This window comes from Argentina silus, assembly GCF_951799395.1.
Source record: "Argentina silus genome assembly, chromosome: 12".
Lineage (NCBI taxonomy): Eukaryota > Metazoa > Chordata > Actinopteri > Argentiniformes > Argentinidae > Argentina > Argentina silus.
This window is the reverse complement of record NC_139666.1, coordinates 20,567,283-20,586,739: the sequence shown is the minus strand read 5'-3', so window position 1 is coordinate 20,586,739 and position 19,457 is coordinate 20,567,283. Positions and strand designations below refer to the sequence as shown.

Below are 19,457 nucleotides of genomic sequence, written 5' to 3'. Positions count from 1 at the left end.
TTTTATAGCCTGTATTCTAGTCTTGTACCCCCCTCTCAACCCCCCCCCCCCCAGTACCATGGGTTCTTGTATGGTACAAGAACCCATGGTACTGTACACAAACCCTTAAACTAGGAGTATGTACAAGAGATGAAGTAGAGAACTTTTTCTCATCAATTAGCTCCTCGCCGTTTCCAAACTCTTTTACATAGCCGATGACAAGTTTTAACCTGCGAACTGATTTTTAGGTCTCTTAATTAAAAAAAAAAAAAAAACATAAAGGAGAATTTAGAACAAAGTACATATCCCAAGTGAACACAGATGGCTATTCTTAGCTCTCAATAAATGCTCTATCAAGCCAGCGATCGCCTCATTCTGTCAGGTAGTGACTCTGTGCTGAGAGAACACGTCAGAAGAGAACACAGAGCAAACACACACACAGCTGGTGGAAACCTGCCTGCCTGCCGCTTGCCCCCAGTCTAGACAGTACATCCAGCACATGGGACAAGTACTGTGCCACTCTGACAGTGCTTGATATAAAGTGGTAGTGAATGATAGAGCCTGATTAACCTACTTCATGTTCTAAAGTGAGTTTGAAGCTGGCGTCTCTAGTCTACGCAGGTAATATACAGTGAAGATTTTATCAGCGTGAGCTCCATAGCTCCTCTCTGCTGAGCTTGCGCATTTTCTAGACCGACCCCACAAAGTAATCACAGATACTTATTAACCTTGTCTAGAACTCGATGATAAGTTTTTAATGATTACCCTTGAACTCTAACTGTGACCCTCACATGACCTCTATGGCTAGTAATTGCTGGTGCTTTGGGAAACGCTTATTTGAGGTGTTGCCTCAACTCCACAATCTTGTCTCAGCGTGCCAGCCAGACACTCATACCCAGCGTCACGCCTCAGAGCACAGTTAAGGGTGGTGAAATGTGGAATAGCAGGATCCACCACTGAAGTTCTACAGCCCTGAGAGATGTACAGTAATTATACTGGGCTATTAAAAGCTCCACCGAGCAAACTGACAATGAAAGCACTTTTCCAGACGGTTCTGTCTTCTGTGTCGTATGCTCTGTGTGTTCCCCAACTGTTTGAGTGTCTGCTTGAGTGTTTATTTTTTCATCTTCATGTCGCATGTATGCCTTTAGGTTTGACAGCTCTTGGCGGTTGTGGTACATTCCAACCTCGTCTGTGGTGACTTTCGTCAAGAGTATTTTCATCGATCATGAGCGTTGTGTGAATTCGTGTTCATAATCATGTTTTCTGCTGGCCCGTTTGAATGGGTTTGTTGAATCAAGAAGCGGGTCTAAACAAAGGAGAAAGTGGACCAACAGTGGGCCAAATGGTGGAGTTGTTTTGGGTACGGCTGTTTGGCTCATGCCAGGTAACCAGTGGCTGAGCCATCAGCAGTGAATTCACCCACGCTCAGCCGTCTGGATAATGTAGCACGCTCCAGTGCTGCTTATGTAACACAGTTTAAAAGCTGTGCTTTGATGCAAAGTAAATACAATATCACTTGATCAGTGGAGGCTAATGGCGGTAGAAATCAGAGGACAGGGTTAGGGTCATTGTAAAGCATGGAATGGAATGAGGAATGGAGTCAAACGTGTGTTTGCCCGTCCTCCGTTCCATACATTACAAAGAGCCGTCCTCCGATGTCTCCCTGTTACTGTAATGTCCACCAATCCACCGCCGATACCCACCAACACGTCATTGATTCAAGGGGCACAGTTGTGAACAATATCCAATTATTCTTCGTCACAGTCGGAGGCTCTCTTCATCAGGCTAGGTCAGAGAGCCTAGTGTGTTATTCACATGAACCGTGATGACATGACACCACCCCATTAACATACGGTTCAATAGAGGCATCAGTAGGGTGTTAGCTCTATGGCTCTTGGCTTGAATGGAGGTGTAGTGGGATAATTATCACTAAGTACCTCTTTAAGAGGAGCCCTTTGTGACACATTGTTGTGACGGAAGAGTTGTAGCGCTTTGAAGCCCCCTTAAAGATGTCTGTCCATTCTGAGTTGTGAGGAGTACTCTGTAGTCTTTGTTCATAAACTCTCTCACCTTTCTCACTCTCTGTCTCTCTCTCTCTGCCTGTCTCTCTCTCTCTCTCTCTCTCTCCCTCCCCCCCTCCCCCCCTCCTTCTTTCTCTCCTTCAGTGTGACGGCATCATCCTGGACCTCAGCAGCACCTCCTTGGAAGGCATCGCCGTCCTCAACATTCCCAGCATGCACGGCGGCTCCAACCTGTGGGGCGAGACCAAGAAGAGGAGGAACTACAGCCGCATGAGCAAGAAGGTTCCGGACCGGATGCCCGCCGGTACCATCACTGACGTCAAGGAGCTAAAGTTCTGTGTTCAGGGTGAGTCAGACGCTCCCTCAACACCATTATGATGATGGTGCGAAGTGCTGTACTGAGACCAGCTCTGCTACGGTACCAAATTGAATAATGATTTCCGGCCTCGATTTCAGCCAATAGGACGTGTGGATCGCATGGGGGTTCTGTTGGTCTCAAAGGATCCATTGGGTTTTATTGAGGATTATGTGTTCACAAAATGGCCGTTTAACGTTGGTGTGCCAAAACGCTATTCAACGTCATTTCCACACTTAGGGGAGGAAGGCTTGTGTTCCTCTAGTTCTGCCACATGGAACGTGTTAGTGTGCACTTTCTGGGGAGGAGAGACGAGGACGAGGGGGGGGGGGGGGGGGGGGGGGATCATTTACCACACAGTGTCACTGTGTTAGTGCGAGTGTCTCTTCATCTCTCCGTACTGTCACAATGTCACCAGGCTGTAGTATGACGGCCGCTGTGATGCTCTCCCCTCCCCAGGGGGGTCATTGAGCATTCTCTGTCCCAGGAAGTGGGGACTGGGGACGAGCTGCGCTTGCAGGACTGGTGCTCCAAGGTCAGTTGTGAGCAGCTGCTTTTGGTTGCCATGAATTAACCTTCTAACACTGCCTCAGAGCTAGGGATGCTGGGATGCGGGGCCAGTGGGGTTGTTGGAGACTGGGGAGAGGACAGGACAGAGTCAGGGGAAACAGAGGCAGGAATCTCTCTCTCTCTCTCTCTCTATTTGTTTCTCTCTATCCGTCTATCTCTCTCTCGCAATCTGTCTTTTTGTTTCTCTCTCTCTCTCTAGCTCGCTGTCTTTGTTTCTCTCTCTCTATCTATCTGTCTTTTCCTCTTTCGCGCGCTTTCTCTGTTCAAAGTACCGAGCAACTTTTCTCCATGTTTCTCCCAAAATGTGTCTGCAACCCTAACTATGACAATAACAATAATAATGCTCTTTTGTATAGAAATACATGTTTACAGACTCTTAGGACTCTTGTTAGTTACCTCACTTCCTGTTTTCAATTCTCTCCTTTCCTCACTCTCCTTCTCTCTCTTCCTCTCTTTTATTCGTATTCCCTCTTCTCACCCCTCTCTCTCTCTCCATTCGCCACCCCGCCTCTGTGCCTCTCACTACTGACTCGTACGAATCCGGTTTCCATGGAGACCCTCCGGCTGCAGAGGGAGCGAGAGGCAGCGAGCGAGAGAGGGAGTGTGAGAGAGAGAGAGAGAGAATGAGTGAGGGAGTGATAGATAGATAGAGAGAGAGAGAGAGAGCGAAAGAGTGGGAGAGAGAGAGAGAGAGAGAGAGAGGAGGCTGCTGCCAGCTGCCTGACTCATATCAGTAATCTTTAACTGCCCTGTAGGCAGCCTTGCTGAGCTGTACCACCACTGCTGCGTTAGCCACCGTTGGTAACGGATCCCGACCACTGCCCTTGAGGCACTCTACCTCTACCCTGCTCTACAGTACAGTCCAGTCACACGTTGTCACCTGACCACCGGACACCCTGGCAGGCCAGGCCAACGCCCAGCCTGGCACAGAGACCCGTTCTAACAGCTTAGTCCAAAGGTTTCTGCAACAACGGGACATTCTGTCCATATGCTGCAGTATTTATAGCCTGGGAACGCTGAGGAGAGACTTCTTACGCTCTCTCTCTCTCCCATCCCACCCCCTCACCACCTCTAGAGCCTAGAGAGTGACAACCCCGGCGCCTGCTGTCACACACAAACACACACGCACACACACACACACACACACACACACACACACACACACACTCTCACGCAAACACAAACAAATGTGCAGATGGTTCCCGCGCAATGTTGTAGTGACCATGTATGGGCTCAATGGCTTTTTCTATTGTTGTTGTTGTTGTTGTTTTGTTGAATGTATTGTGTGACAGGCTATTAACTCTGTGACCTTAATAAATTCAAATTTCACATGTATTTCATGCTAGGCTAGTTTGTGTTGTGAAGTACTTCATTGATTTAGTATTGTACTGTACGTTCAACAGCTTATCATTCGAATCGCTCCAATCGGCATTTGTGTTATTCTGTACTGTACACTGCGACAGAGAGATCGCTGCCATGTCTCCACCTCCTACTCCAGATCCCGGCCTTCTGGTTCCTTTCAAGACTCTTAAGGATCAATACTGTCAAATGTCAGGCAGCGTGTGTTTGCCTCGGGCAGACTGATTAACACTGCTTTTAAGCTGTCAGGTCATGACTTATCTGCCATGCTTGGTATTGGCTCCTCCTCCTCCACTGTGCCTTTGTGGGTCTTTGTGTTTGCATTAGTGTGTGTGTGTGTGTGTGTGTGTGTGTGTGTGTGTGTGTGTGTGTGTGTGTGTGTGTGTGTGTGTGTGTGTGTGTGTGTGTGTGTGTGCGCGCGTGTGTGTGTGTTTGCATTAGTATGTGTGTTTGTGTGTGTTCACATATTTAAGGTTTTCTTCTGTATGCATGCGTCTCTATGCTGGTTGCATCTTTGTGTGTGTGTGTGTGTGTGTGTGTGTGTGTGTGTGCGCACGTGTGTGTGCGTGCGTGCGTGAGGGAATGTGTGTGAGGTGAGGGAATTTTCTGCTCCAGAGTAGTCCCACAGGGTTTAACCTTTATTAAATTAGCTCCTCCCTCTAATCCCATTTGGAAGCAGAATGCAGAAAAAGGCGTCTCCGGTTTCTTAGAGAGAGCCAGGCGAAAGGAGCCTATGCGTACGTGTGTGTGTGTGTGTTTGTTTGACGTGCGTGTATGTATTTGTGTTTGTGTGACGCATGTGTGTGTGTGTGTGTGACGTGCATGACTTGTGTGTGTCTCTGTGTGTGACGTGTCTCTATGTGTGTGTTCACCATATGACTAATTGTTTACGACAGTTGTTTGCTCTCCGGCAATAAGATCATCTCTCAAAGCTGAGTGCTGCAGATAATGCAATCAGCCAGTTTACTCTGACAGAAAGAATGCCCTGAGTTGCCCTGGCCTCATTCTCCAGGATGACACCTCCAATACTGCTTCACATTCAACCAGCGAAGTCCCAGTCAAGCCTGCCAGAGTTACAATGCACAGGGAGGTAGTGACATAACATAGAATACTGGACTGGACAGTTTGTAGAGTAACTCAAGACTTGGGGCTACTGACACTCCTGGAGATGTGGGGGTAGAGATGGAGACTACTGACACGCCTGGTGGTGGGGTGGTAGAGATGGAGACTAAGACTACTGACACGCCTGGTGGTGGGGTGGTAGAGATGGAGACTTGGGCTACTGACACGCCTGGTGGTGGGGTGGTAGAGATGGAGACTTGGGCTACTGACACGCCTGGTGGTGGGGTGGTAGAGATGGAGACTTGGGCTACTGACACGCCTGGTGGTGGGGTGGTAGAGATGGAGACTTGAGCTACTGACACACCCGGTGATGGGGTGATATAGGCGGAGACTTAGGCTACTGACACTCCTGGGTAGTGAACAGGATATTCCTACCCCCGAACCCCGCTACCCTTCAACTCTCCAACCTCCCCACCCCCCCACCCACCTCCATCTCATTTCCATCCTCTCTCTTTGTTTCCTCTGTGCTGCTGCATCCCCTGACTAGGTTGTGGAGGTGCACTGTTGTAGTTCGGGCCTTGCCAAGGTTCCCACACCCTTCCATCCACAGGGGTCGTTCCTCCCACCCCCTTCGCAACGGTTCTGCGTCATGCCACGGCCGTGGTTCGGGTTATTCTAAGGCATGGGCACCCAGGGACAGCTTATTGTTGCTCAGTCACATGACAGAAAAATGAGGGTTTATTTTTCATTTCCCCCCCCCACAGAAATAGATGAAGAAACTATCCACCCAGAGTGTATGAGAATTGTTTCCGATGGCTTCTTGGCACAATGTATTTTTAACTGTCGAGAACTTTTAGTTGAATGACCCAGTTGAGAATGTTTTAAGATGTACAGTAATAAGCCACTTTGGAAGTGCCTCTCGTATCTGAGGAGATGAGGAGTTATGAAGTTTTCCCTCCATGTGCTGTGTCATAGAAACTGACTTGTGTCGCTCTGATTTTGTGAGAAAAAATCTCGTCTTTGAATGGCATGAGAAGAGTGGGGCTAACAGGGGATCTTGAAAAGCCAGAGGCCATGTGAACAGAGAGTGTAGCGATGCAGGATCCATATACTCTATGTGAGAGAGGAATATGTGAAGAGGAAGACGTACTGTTGGGTTGCAAAGGGGCGGCAACTTTCCACAGAAACATGGGCATGGGAATTTTGGGAATGTTCCCCTTTTACAAAAGCACATGGGGGCACATAATGTTGTGCTCTCAACTGATTGGTGGAAATAACATGAAATAGGCTATTTGGAGAAAAAAACGTACGGCAAGCTTTAGTGGAAACATCTCAGACTCTAATAAGTCTGCATTCAAACCATGAGTGAGCGAGGGAGAAAAATCACTTTCAGCTGTCCTCACCTGGCCTGTCATGTTAGAAATAACTCACTGTAAGAGCTGTAAACCAAAGGGGTGACAGCACATGGGGGACCACTGTGAGTACAAGGTCAATGTCACTCCCTACTTCATGTTACAAACTTACTCAATTACAGCTCAAAATGTAAACTAAACTTCAACTAAGTTTAAAGAGGTTGTTTTCATTTCTAATAGAACAGTATAATAAAAGGGTCAGAGACAAATACAATCACGTGTGCAAAAAACCCCACACATTCCATAACCATAAATTCCTGAGAATCCATAAAAATGTTCATTAATTCCCGTGGGAATTATCAACCTTGCAACCCTAGGAAGAGGAGTGGTAGTATAGTAGTAGAAGAGCTTATTGCGGTCATGTGTCATCATCATCGTAGTAGCTCGCGCTCTTGTCTGTGGGCCAAACGGGCCCCGCCCGCCCCCACACCTTTACCGCAGTTTGTCGGTGCGGCCCAGTTCCTCTTGACCATCTGCCATCGCTCCAGCCGCCCCGAAACAATGACAACCGGAAGCGAGGGGGCGGAGGAAGGAAACAAATACACCGTTTATAAATACCGGCGCACTGATGCTCAATGCTGTATGTATCTGATCCCAGGGGGTTGAAGCACACATGAGATCAAAACAATGTTGCCTGCTGGTCACTTCATCTTATATGCTATTGAAGTATTATATCGGAGGAATATAAAGAGTTAGTTGGCAAGGACTGACCACAAAACCTCAGTCATTATTTAGTAAAATAGTAGTAGGCTACTGTCATATTTCTCTCTTTCTCTGCCTGCCTCTCACTCCCCCCCTTTTCTCTCCCCCTTTCTTCCTCTCTCTCTCTCATTCTGTCTAATACTACAAACACACAATCATGATTAATCCCATTGTGCCTTTTATTAACAGTACTGTATGTCCCAGTCAGTTTAACCCACTCTATAGTCTCTACCTGGTAGTTAACATAGCATAGTCCACTGCTCTGCCCACTCTTCTGATGCTGTGTGTGTGTGTGTGTGTGTGTGTGTGTGTGTGTGTGTGTGTGTGTGTGTGTGTGTGTGTGTGTGTGTGTGTGTGAGAAAGAGAGAGAAAGAGAGAAAGAGAGAGTGAGTGACTGCCTGCCTGCCTGTGGCACGGCGGGAGCGAATGTCATTTTGGCCAGCGCCCGCCATCCATCCCACAATGCACTGTGTCTGGGTTATGTAAGAGGCTGTTCTGATCTATTATTAGCGCCACCTCACTGAGACGTAAAGAAGCAGCGAGCGATCTGATGAGGCGGGAACCGTTAGTGAGTTGAGGAGCAGCATTGTGGGTAACTGTGCCATCAGGTACTATACACAGGGGCATAGGGAGCAGGGGATGCCCATATTTAGTATTAGGAAGTGTGTGTGTGTGTGTGTGTGTGTGTGTGTGTGTGTGTGTGTGTGTGTGCGCGAGTGTGAATTTTATGCTACAGAGAATATTTACCGATATACAGACTAAACCCTACATTCTGTAGTACAGTACATCAACATTCACTACATTTATATATTTACTTCCCATGAGAAGATGAATAAACCCACGTGTTTCAGGTTGTCCCTGAAGGAAATACTGTAAGATAATATGAATGTGCTTTGCTTATATATTATGTGCTCTTATGTCAAGTCAGTGTTGTGGTTTCTATTGGCCTGTGCAGACTCCAGTCCCATCTGTCATGTGTGTCCATGGTGTCAATAGTATGCCTCTAATCCGGCCTCTTTAAATGCCCAGTTTGTTCTTAATGGCTCTCAATCCTATTATTCTTTCTGAGAGAGAGAGAGAGAGAGAGAGAGGAGAGAGGAGAGAGAGGAGAGAGTGTGTGTTCAGGAGTTCAGGAGGATGTGTCCTTGGTCCTAGGTGTGGTCTCCAGGGTGGATTGAAGAACGAGGCACTCGCAGACAAACGAGCCACCAGCCCGGAGGGCTACAGAGGCATTTGTCCCCCTGGCAAGGCTGTTTTACTGAATTCCCCTCTGAACCCAGCAAATCTGTTCATCCATCAGTCAGTCATTCTCTTTATGTGTTCTATATGTGAATAAAGATTTGAATGAATAATAAAAGAAGACTCACTCCCAAAACAAAACAACATATTAAAACAATAAAACAACATTTTAGGATTCACACACTGTATCAGCGGAGGCTGGTGGAGGTAGAAATCGGAGGACAGGCTCACTGTAATGCAAGGAACGCAATCAGGGATGGTATCAAACACGTGATCCCATTCCTCATTCCAGTCCATGCATTACAATAAGCCGTCCTATACTGTATACAGTCATGCATTAGACATCACATGTTCACACTCTCTCCTCCTGAGGCCCTACCGACTGTAAGGGCGTCTTTGGCCTTTGACCTATGCATCTTGCCTTCATGTGTGAGTGTTACCTCTAGTGATTTCAAAAATGTTTCGCCATCCCTGTCATGACATTTACCGTAAAAGTGAAATCTAAAATATTAAAAGAGTGCGGGTAACTTAGTTATCCCCATATAAACTTTAACAGTATTTAGTGCCCGTCATGAAATGGCAACATTCTTTAAATGGCACACGCACACACTGTACGTGACAGCTGGATGGTATGCCATTCAGCAGCTGCACATGCTCAGTGTGACTTTACAGAGTCTGCACATGCTCAGTTTGACTTTACAGAGTCTGCACATGCTCAGTGTGAATTTACAGAGTCTGCACATGCTCAGTGTGACTTTACAGAGTCTGCACATGCTCAGTTTGACTTTACAGAGTCTGCACATGCTCAGTGTGACTTTACAGAGTAAAGTACAGATCTAACCTCCTCAGCAGAAGACTCATCTCAGACAATAGAATCCAATTTGACACACTGGTGGGTGTTAGAGATTCTTTGCAAAGGATGTTTGATAGAGAGGACACTGAAGAAGGAGAAGGTTAAGCCAGGACAAAGTGTAGTCGATGTGCAATTATTTAGTGGCAGACATTTTAATTAGGAGTTTTTGTGGAACTGCACAAGAACTCAAAACAGAGTATCCTTCAGGGGAGGCCGTTGGAGGTAGAAATCACACGTGTTTGATACCATTCCTCATTCCGTTCCATACATTACGTTTCTTAGGGCCCTTGCACAAGCTGTCTCTCCAATCCCAAATAATATACAATAAGTCAGAACAATAGTTTCCTGTTCGTCTTTCGTGAAGGCAGAACGGGGTCAGGTGACATTGTGAAATTCGTAATAATGTTTACAGTCCGATGTGCGAGCCGGGCCGCCTATAGCACTGTTACAACAACAGGCCCGGCTTGGTATTAGGAAGTGTGTGTGTGTGTGTGTGTGTGTGTGTGTGTGTGTGTGTGTGTGTGTTTGTTCGGGCTCGTCTGGGACGGGGCAGGAGTGAGTCCAGGCCCATGCGGGACCCTTTCGAATGGGCTGATCAGGGCTGTGTGCCACCGGGCTGAGGATGGGATCTGTGATTCATTATCTCAGACAGGCAGGAAGGCAGGCTCCCGGCAGGCTCTTTGTGTGGATGAAATAGGCCGGGATATCTTTAGGTGTTCAGCTGGCGCGGGCAGAGCTGCGTTAATCAGCTGAACCGCTCCACAGAGCCACACACTGACATGCCTGATTAGCCTGGAATATAGGTTAGAGAGAAAGAGAGAGTGAATTAGGGACAAGTGGTAAAGAGGAGGAGGAAAATGCATCCTGAGTGGTGGAAAAAATAAAACAATTTCCCCTGGGTTTCACCATGCTGGTTTATGGCCAAATTCATATTGTCATGAATGTCATTATATTTTTTTTAAAGATCAGGGGAGGCTGGTGGAGAGGAATGGAATGGAATGAGGAATGGTTTGATACCTCATTCCATTCCATGCATTACAATCAGCCTGTCCTCAACAATCAGATTTCTACCTCCACCAGCCTCCCCCTTGTGCACAGTATCTTCCTAGAGGGGAAGTAAGGACGAGCCTCACAACATCGGACACACTGGACAATCTAAAGCAGGGATTAGAAGAATAGATTAGGAGAGAGGATTTATCACTTTAATCATTGGACGGTCTGGCCCAATGACTGACCAGTGTTCTGGTTGAGCTGCTCTCCTCGCTGATCTCTAGCATTACACTAAGAAGTACAATATAGAATGCAATGTACTGTATAATACACGGTGACTCAGCAATTAGCTAGCACAACAAGCTCCGATGGTTTGCCTACTACTCTAACTCCTGTCTAGAAGTGTCATCAGTGCTTTGTGTAGTCGTGCGTGTGTGTGTGTGTGCGTGCTTGAGTTTACACGTTAACGTGTGTGAATTATATGTGCTTGGGTGTGTGTTAAAGAGTTTATGTAAGGTGATTATCTCTATTATCTCTATTACCTCTATTGCCCTCCCATTGACCCCCCCCTGAATCTGTTCAATACTGGTCAATTTTTCATTCTTAATTTTTCTCCAAATGTATTAACTTTTGTGTGTGTGTGTCTCTCTCTCTCTCTCTCCCCTCATATCTCTCTCTCTTGCTCTTTCTCTCCCTTCCCCCTCATATCTCTTTCTCTCCCTACCTCTCCCTCTCTCCCTCCCTCTCTCTCTCTCGCACTTCCTTTCTCTCTCTCTCTCTCTTTTTCTGTCCCCCCTATCTCTCTCCCTCTCCCTCTCCCTCTCCCCCCCACCCCTCCTCCCTCATCCCTCTACAGACCTCAGTGACCAGCTGTTAGAGGTGGTAGGTCTGGAGGGAGCCATTGAGATGGGTCAGATCTACACAGGCCTGAAGAGTGCTGGTCGCAGATTGGCCCAGTGTGCCAACGTCACTATCAGGTCAGTGTCCCTGCTGCCTCTCTCTCTTCCCCACCACCAAACCCTCCACCACCCGCTCCCTCCCTGCACACAACCAGCGCCTAGCCCCCACCCCAACCCCTCCATCACCCCCTCCCTGCCACCCACAACCAGCGCTTAGCCCCCACCCCAATCCCTCCATCACCCCCTCCCTGCCACCCACAAGCAGCGCCTAGCCCCCACCCTAACCCCTCCCTGCCACCCACAACCAGCACCTAGCCCCCACCCAAAGACATTTTCAGGTTCATATTTAACACCTTTAGCATTTCCATTTTTTTTTTTAAATTATGTTTGACACCTTTTGCATTTTCCTTTCATTTCCTCAAATGGAAAAAGCACCAAAGTACTTCACAAACAGTATATTAACACAGAAAAGCCTCCCCAGCAGAACAGTAAATCAGAGCTTTGGCCTGCTGACACACACTCACTCACTACAGCCAGAGAGACTGGCAATCATGAGGTGACAAATGATCCCTGACACGTCTGAGGCCGCTCAGTCCACTTGTGGATATGCCACCAATGTGTGTGTGTAAAAAAAAAAAAAAAAATGGAATTAGTTCAGATGTTTTTGTTGTTCTTGCCTCGCACGGCTTGGTCAATAAAACACTCACAGTAAAGCCAGTTACTGTGTCATTTAAATAAGGGACATTCAAAGCTGTCATTCACCTGTTTCAGTACACACTTAATATTTTCCGTAACCAGAATTAAAAGAGCATTCATCACAGCCATTCTCCCATACTGTGTTTCCCTAGCTGTAGAGGCACGCATGAAAGGCTTAAACTAACTTTGTGTGTGTGGGGAGGCTGGGGGTCTGTGTGTGTGTGTGTGTGTGTGTGTGTGTGTGTGTACAGTGGGTCTGTGAGTTTAGAGAGTGGGGGCCTGTCTGGGAACGGGACTCGTGGGAACAAAGGGAGCAGTGTTTGACCCTGTCCTGGGATGGTGTGAATGGGTGCCTTGGAGGTGTGTGTGATCTGACCCCCTATCTGCTCCCCCCCCCTCCCCTCTCTCTCTTCACAGGACATCCCGGCTGCTGCCTATGCAGATCGATGGAGAGCCCTGGATGCAACCCCCCTGCACGGTGAGAGACACCACATCCCCCCAATCCGAACCACTCCACCCCCACCCCCCCCCCCCCCCCACCCCCACAATATCTCTTCCTCCCTTCCTGCTCCCTGTGCCTTTTCAATCTCTTTTTTTCTCTCCCTCCATCTCCCTCGCCTTCACAGTACCTCATCAGCATGTGACAGCTCTGTTAATTGAAACACTGTTATGTCACACCCGACCACTGGCTGGTTATACCATTAAAAGTAGGAAATGCACACTGGATTCCTTTCACACATAGCAACAGCACAATGCCCTCTGCTGTGTATGTGCTATGAAATATATATATATAACTATTCAGCCTAAATAGTGTTTCACCTTCATCTCCTTTATCCAGCAGAATGAGCGTGGGCGTGAGTGACGCGCTAGCTGTGTACCACACTATACTGGTTATTTTGATTTCAAGGTCGGATGGAAGAAGATTTTGAGAGTAGCTATCTGTGGGGAAGCATAAAAGCACTCCCACCTCCTCAGCAGGAAGTGATGTTCAATAACATTGTGTGTCGGGTGAATGTGTGGAAAGGAAACAGACAATATTGTTAGGATTCTGGACACCCATTTTGCTGATTGCCTTCAGATTCTGATGTCCTTGTTTCCTGCCTCCACAGATCAAGATCACACACAAGAACCAGGTGCCCATGTTACTGGGCCCGCCGCAGAAGACCCCCTTCTTCTTCCTCAAGAAACGCAACAGAAGTCGGGACTAGGAGAGGAGAAGAAGAGGAACTCCCCTGTAGCAGAAGACCTCCCCCTTCCCACACTTACACGCACACACACCTCTCACCTGTGACTGGTGCACTGTTCCCAAGGTCGGACTGGGAGAGGGGTGCAGAGGGGGGCGTCATGGAGAGGGAATCTGTTGGAGAATGAGAACATCTGGGGATTTCTTCAAATAGAAAATCTAAAACTTCAACATCCCACAGACAATGAATTCCCTTTGGGGCATACCCATCCCAAATGAACTACCAATCCCAAACAGACTGACTCTCAATGTCTTGACCACTTCCTGTGTATCCATCTTCTAGCTTCCCTGGAACTCTGACCCTGCCACTACCCCACTAGCTCAGTCAGCTCCAGCCCTAGTCCCAAACCTAGCACCAGACCTAGCACCAGACCTAGCACCAGCCCTACACCCCCTCCCCCCAGCCCCACAGTCCCCCAGCCCCAGCCCTAGCCCCCCAGCTCCAGCACCAGCCCCAGACCCCAACTTAATCAGCTCTAGCCCTACCTCCCCTAGCTCCAGCTCCAGCCCTAGTCCCCCAGTTCCAGTGCCCTCCACCAGTGCCACACTGCCTGTGCAAAATACAGCGCCAGCATAGGGTCAACGGGGGATACTGCCATTGTCCTTAAATGGAAGGAGAACGGTGGGAGGGGTAGAAAGATGGAGTGAGAGAGAGACAGAACAGAGAGAGAGAGAGAGAGCGATGCAGAAGTAGGTTAGAAGGGTAGACGAAGAAGAAGAGAGAATAAAGAGCAGAAGAAAGGGGGGTAGAAAAAGAGAGAGAGAGAGAGAGAGATGGGATGATTGAGGTGAAAGTAGGCTGGCAGTGTGTCTAACAGAACAAGAGTAGACTAAGTTCTCCTCTTTGAGGAAACGCATGAATAATGGATGGGTGCATGTAGAGTGTTCACTCCAGTGCCTCTCCGCCGCACCACAACACCACACTGCCGAGGAGACCAAACGGAAGGAGCTCATCCATTATTGACGTGGTTAGTTTATGGTTCATGGTGGCAGGGTCGAACCACTGGCCTGGGAAACATGTAGGGACTTCTGCCCACAAGCTCCTTTATCCTTGTGTTTCTAGAATCAATCTTTAACCTGGTGTCAAGGCCCTTGGCGAGGGGCGTGGAGGAGTTGTTTTTTTCCCATCATCTTCTTTAACTTTAGTTGGAGAGCCCCATTGACTGGTTACGTTCTTCAATAGCGTTGAGTGGATTACAGGCCGGGGGAAGAGAAGGGAGGGACTGAATGTGGTTGGGGAGATCTTAACTGTCATTGTGGAGATGTCCCAACATGTCCCATGTCCCTATCCGTGGTGTCCACTAGGACGGGCAGGTTGAATAAACAACTCTGATCCAGCACCAGATGTCCCAGAGGACACTTTTAGAGGGGGTTAGGATTGAAATGGATCCATCCCTGGTATAACAGTGTGCCCCAAGGGGGTTGATTTACCAAAGCGCGGACAGGGTACTAAATTTAAACTGCTATTTCAGGGAGCATCCATCCTGTGTAACACTATGCCTAATTACAGTGTGAAAACATCAACTCGCAATGTCAAGTGGCTGAGTTGTCGGGAGTGCAAAACCAGGGCTCGCCCCTGTAAAACGGTGGGCGTTATTCAGCTTGTATGTATTTGCATGACTTCACCAATGAAGCAAAGGGCAGATACTGTATGGTATCAATAAAAAATGGGGCAGAAGAAAAGATAATCACACTTTTGGAGAAAAATCAACAGCTGTACAGGCAGGGCACCAGTCAAGCAGAGAGTAAAACATGGTAGTCATTAACTTATAGGGTGAAGTACTCCATGAAAATATATACTGTCCGAACAATAATGGCCAACTATACAGCGAAACACAGTATTTTGTATATTCTGGAAGTAGGTGTAGTGCATATACACATGAATGTGTTTTAATACTATATTATTGTAGAGAAGTGGAGGCTGGTGGAGGTAGAAATCGGAGGACGGGCTTGTTGTAATGCATGGAATGGAATGAGGAATGCATTACAATGAGCCTGTCCTCCGATTTCTACCTCTGCCAGCCTCCCATGGTGTAGAGTAGTTAGACAGAGTTCATTTCAGATAGAGATCAGATCAGTGTTCTCCAGTGGGTCCGATGAGTGACAGGAGCCTTTTCTCAATCATAGGTAAACACGAACCTCCCATCCTCTCCCCCGTCCTCCACTTGAGTCGTTCCTCAAAAAGCATTGTAAGGGGAGGAACCTAGATCTCCTCCTCCAATGCGTTTTCAGTAGGACACGAGTGGAGGACGGAGGAGGGGAGGAAGCGAGGAAGCGAGGAGCCGTGTTCCTAACGATTGAGAAAAGGCTTCGGTCTACGTCCGCACCCTCCCATTCCTTAGGTGAATGGGTGCAGGGCGGCGGTGTGAAGGCGGAGTCCTCGTGGTACACTGAGCTCCGCGTACGGGCGAGGCTGTGATGCCTGCGCCCTGGGGTGTATTCAGTGAGGTGAAACGTTCAGAACGTCTCAGGTTGAAATGTAACATATAGAGCTGTCATGACTCCCTCGTCTATACAGTGCGATAGACATTCATACCTGTTCTACACAGCACATTTCTATCTGAACATCGTTCTGGAACGGTTCTCGCCTCCTGAACAAGCCCCTAGTTCCCTTTAAACCCCACTGAGCCGAAACTCTTGCGACCAGGCTCCACTAAAAACAGAGATCATGTCCCATGACCACGGACCCTGACCCTGCCGCTCCAATCATCATGGGGCACATTTCAACAACCTCACCTCTACAATCATGCCATCATACTGTACCGTAGGTCATAGGTCACGCGCTCGTGTTTTTTAATGGGCCTGGAGCGAGGCGACTCAGTGACAAGAGTGCATGTTTACAGCTACTTTTCATTTATGGGAAGGATGATTTTAAACAGTTTAATGTGTATATAGATATTTGTTTATATATTTTATCTGAAGTTACACCACCGCATGCCTGCTGAAACAAAGGAGACATTACTAGGTGTCTGCTTGAGGAGAGACCACGCTGATTGTTGCAACCCCCTCCCTCAAGCTATACTGACCTGTGCTGGGTCATATTATTATTAGATTCTCCTCAAGGCCCTGGCCACGCCAAACTATAAGAACACGGATAAAAGGAATACATATGACATCAGTATCAATTCGATCTGTGGAATTCTGGTGTGACCTACCTTGTTTCCAGTTGGCTAAACGAAAGAAAGAATTGTGGAAAGTTTCCTTCAAAACTCCTTCAAACTTTTTTTTGTCCATAAATAACTGCAGACATGGACAGACCCCTGTCATCTAGGTTATCCGTCAACAGGTGACTCTCATAGCGAAACCGTTTGCTCAACCCTTAATAAACAGATAGCATAGTTTGGTGTGGCTGGGGCCCTAAACCTATCCTTTGCTTAAACTCCCATTACCCTGTGTATTTATTTGTTGTGTTTCCCCCAGTTAGTAGCATGTTAATACTGTGCGAGGTTAGGACAGCCATGGCCTGTCTTGATAGTAATGAAGTTATTCCCAGGAGAAATGTCCACCACCAACGAGTCGCCGCTCGTGATTCATCAGGAGATCCCGGAGCGCCGACATCATGACCAAACAACAATGTCGAGTCAGACTCAACCGTCAACTGTCTGTTACCAATCACCATGCATCTGGGTCTCATCATCAGAAGTGATCAATTTAGCCTTAACTAACTAAAGGAACCGAAGCACCATGGCTTTACCAGGACACTTGCAATACAAGCCGCTCACAGAGAAGTGAATAAAAAAGGTAGAAGAGAAGAAAAGAGAGATGATGTCTCTGTCTCCGTGTTGCAATAACCCACTGCCATCGTCACCACCTGGGCAGAACCATCACTGCCTATGGGGGGGGGGGGGGGGTGGGGGGGTGTTGTTCACCCACTTGTCAGAGGATTTGGTTCAGCCAAATTTGGTTGTCAACACGTGTAGAATGTGACCTCTGACTCTAACCAAAGGACCTGAGGACATCCGTTATGTTGTCAGTTGTTCATGTGGCAGGGATTCTCTATCTACTGCCTGGCCACAGTTCTAGCTAGAGAGTGGCCGACCATCTCTGTGTTGGTGTACATGATGATAAGATGTAAGGTGACTTGTTGAAACCACGCTGCCTCTGACGTGACCTACAAGGAAGAGTGGATTTGTGGTGGTGGTTTAAATGAATGGTGGCTCCAATTTATATAATGTTCTATGAAGTCTATAACCATTCTGATCTGTTTGATTTTAACGCCACAACATATCTTCAACTCTTCCAACTGTATCACCTCAGTGGCTACAGTGCATCCTCCTCTTAATTAGAGACAACAACCAGACACAAAGAGACAGTCATCACCCCACCCATCCTTCCCATGATGTACTGTAACTGGCCCCCTCACGTCTCCACTGTGTCCCTTCCGACCTTGGTAGGGGACCTTCAGTATCAGAGGCAGTGCGGTTTATCGTGCCGTCGTGGTGCGGTCCTATTCTTAGCCAGGGCAGATTAACAGTATTGAGTGACATCAGTGGCACAGATGCAGCAGAGCCCATATCATCGTCATTCCTGAGTGTGATGTTCTACATGTGTGTATAAACCCCTGTTCCCCCCTCAGGGTCAGTGTGGTGTGTAGCTGTCCACCCATGTAGCGGCGAGGGTCAAGGGTCAAGGGCAGACAAGAAAACACCCCTCTGGACTGTGATTGGATGAAAAGGGGGGAGAATCAATATCCTCATCCAATATCTGCCCCGTCAGTGTCTGTCACCCTCGTCGTTTGTTAGCTGTTCTGTTGGCATCCATTTTGATGGACAAAAGATTTATCAAATAAACAAAGAGGTTGAATATGCACCATGTTGGTTATTTTTTTGTTTTGGTTGTTGTCCAATAGTGTTTTCTCTCCTTAGTAATCTCTCTCTCCCCCTCTCTCTCTCTCCCCCTCTCTCTCTCTCTCTCTCTCAGACACACACACACACACACACACAGCTGGCTCTGCTTTCTACTTAGATTGATTGGATTTAAATTGAATCCCACAGTGTGGGGCTTTTATGTTGATGATAAGGACCACTTAGGGCACGAGGAATACTAGGGTTCACAGTTCACTGATGATACGATCACCAAGATGGATATGCTGTTTCTTTGTGAACATCGCTACACAAAGCAATGTCACACTTTTATACCAAGTCCTGAAGGGATAGAGCCTGTTGAAATCACAAATGTATCTGTTGAATCAATGATACAATTACTGACATACCAACACATGTATTGAATCAATGACACAATTACTCACGCACCAACACATGTATTAAATCAATGTAACACACACTGACACATCAAAAACATGTCTTTGTCAACATTGTAGTCATTCAGCAGACATAAGTACATAGAATAAGTACATTTGTCTAAAGTAAGAGAAACAACTACACATCACATTAATCGCAAGAGAGCCTTTCAATAATAATAAGTGTCACAAACAGTCACAGTGCTAGAGAATGGGAAGGAAACAAATAGGATTTGATGGGTATGTTGGAATAGAATAAGGAGGTCTGAGGAGGAGGAGCCCAGGTGTAATCTAACACACCACTGTCTCACTCACTCAGAGAGAAGAGTCTCATGATTGAATGAGTAAACGATAGCAGACAATAGAAATGAGAAAACCCATATTCCCCACACCCATGACACCCTATCCCACCCCCACCCATCCCCCAAGCACCGTACCAGCCCAGGCCCTCATACACACACATATGGGTTGTTCTTGCCCCAGTCCACCATAAAATTCTGCTTCGTTTTGCCATTGCTTGAGGCAACCGTCTCAAACTTTGATAGTTTCAGAGGAAAGGCATCTAAGCCTACTTGTTCTGTCTGTGTTAATACTATCCACATTCACTTTCAAGTGATACCTCAAGGACAGATGCTGGCAAACCCAAAGTATCTAATCTTACATTAGAAGGCTGGGTTATTTCAATAACATATTTCTTGTTAAAACTGTTTCTCCAACACGCCTGGGAGTAGCCTGGGAGTGTTATCACAAGGGAAGTAGCCAATGTAGAACTGTGTAATAATGAGAGATTCCCAAGTTTGTGTGTGTTCGTATGGGCCTGAGTGTGTGTGTGCGT

The 19,457-nt window shown here is 47.3% G+C and overlaps 1 protein-coding gene across 3 annotated transcripts in view; it reads left to right on the top strand.

Moving 5' to 3' along the window:
• Window positions 1-18,181, top strand: part of dgkg (diacylglycerol kinase, gamma) — a 62,615-nt gene extending 44,434 nt beyond the window's left edge. The window contains exons 21-25 of one of the 3 annotated variants that reach the window (XM_083682483.1): window positions 2,148-2,349; window positions 11,402-11,522; window positions 12,558-12,618; window positions 13,250-15,462; window positions 17,641-18,181. In XM_083682483.1, coding sequence (XP_083538609.1) covers window positions 2,148-2,349; window positions 11,402-11,522; window positions 12,558-12,618; window positions 13,250-13,348 — 483 coding nt within the window. In that variant the 3' untranslated portion in view covers window positions 13,349-15,462; window positions 17,641-18,181. Of the gene's footprint in view, window positions 1-2,147; window positions 2,363-11,401; window positions 11,523-12,557; window positions 12,619-13,249; window positions 15,463-17,640 lie in introns of those variants that run through there. The other 2 variants (XM_083682484.1, XM_083682485.1) reach the window with 2 other exon arrangements.
• Window positions 18,182-19,457: the final 1,276 nt, after the last annotated feature.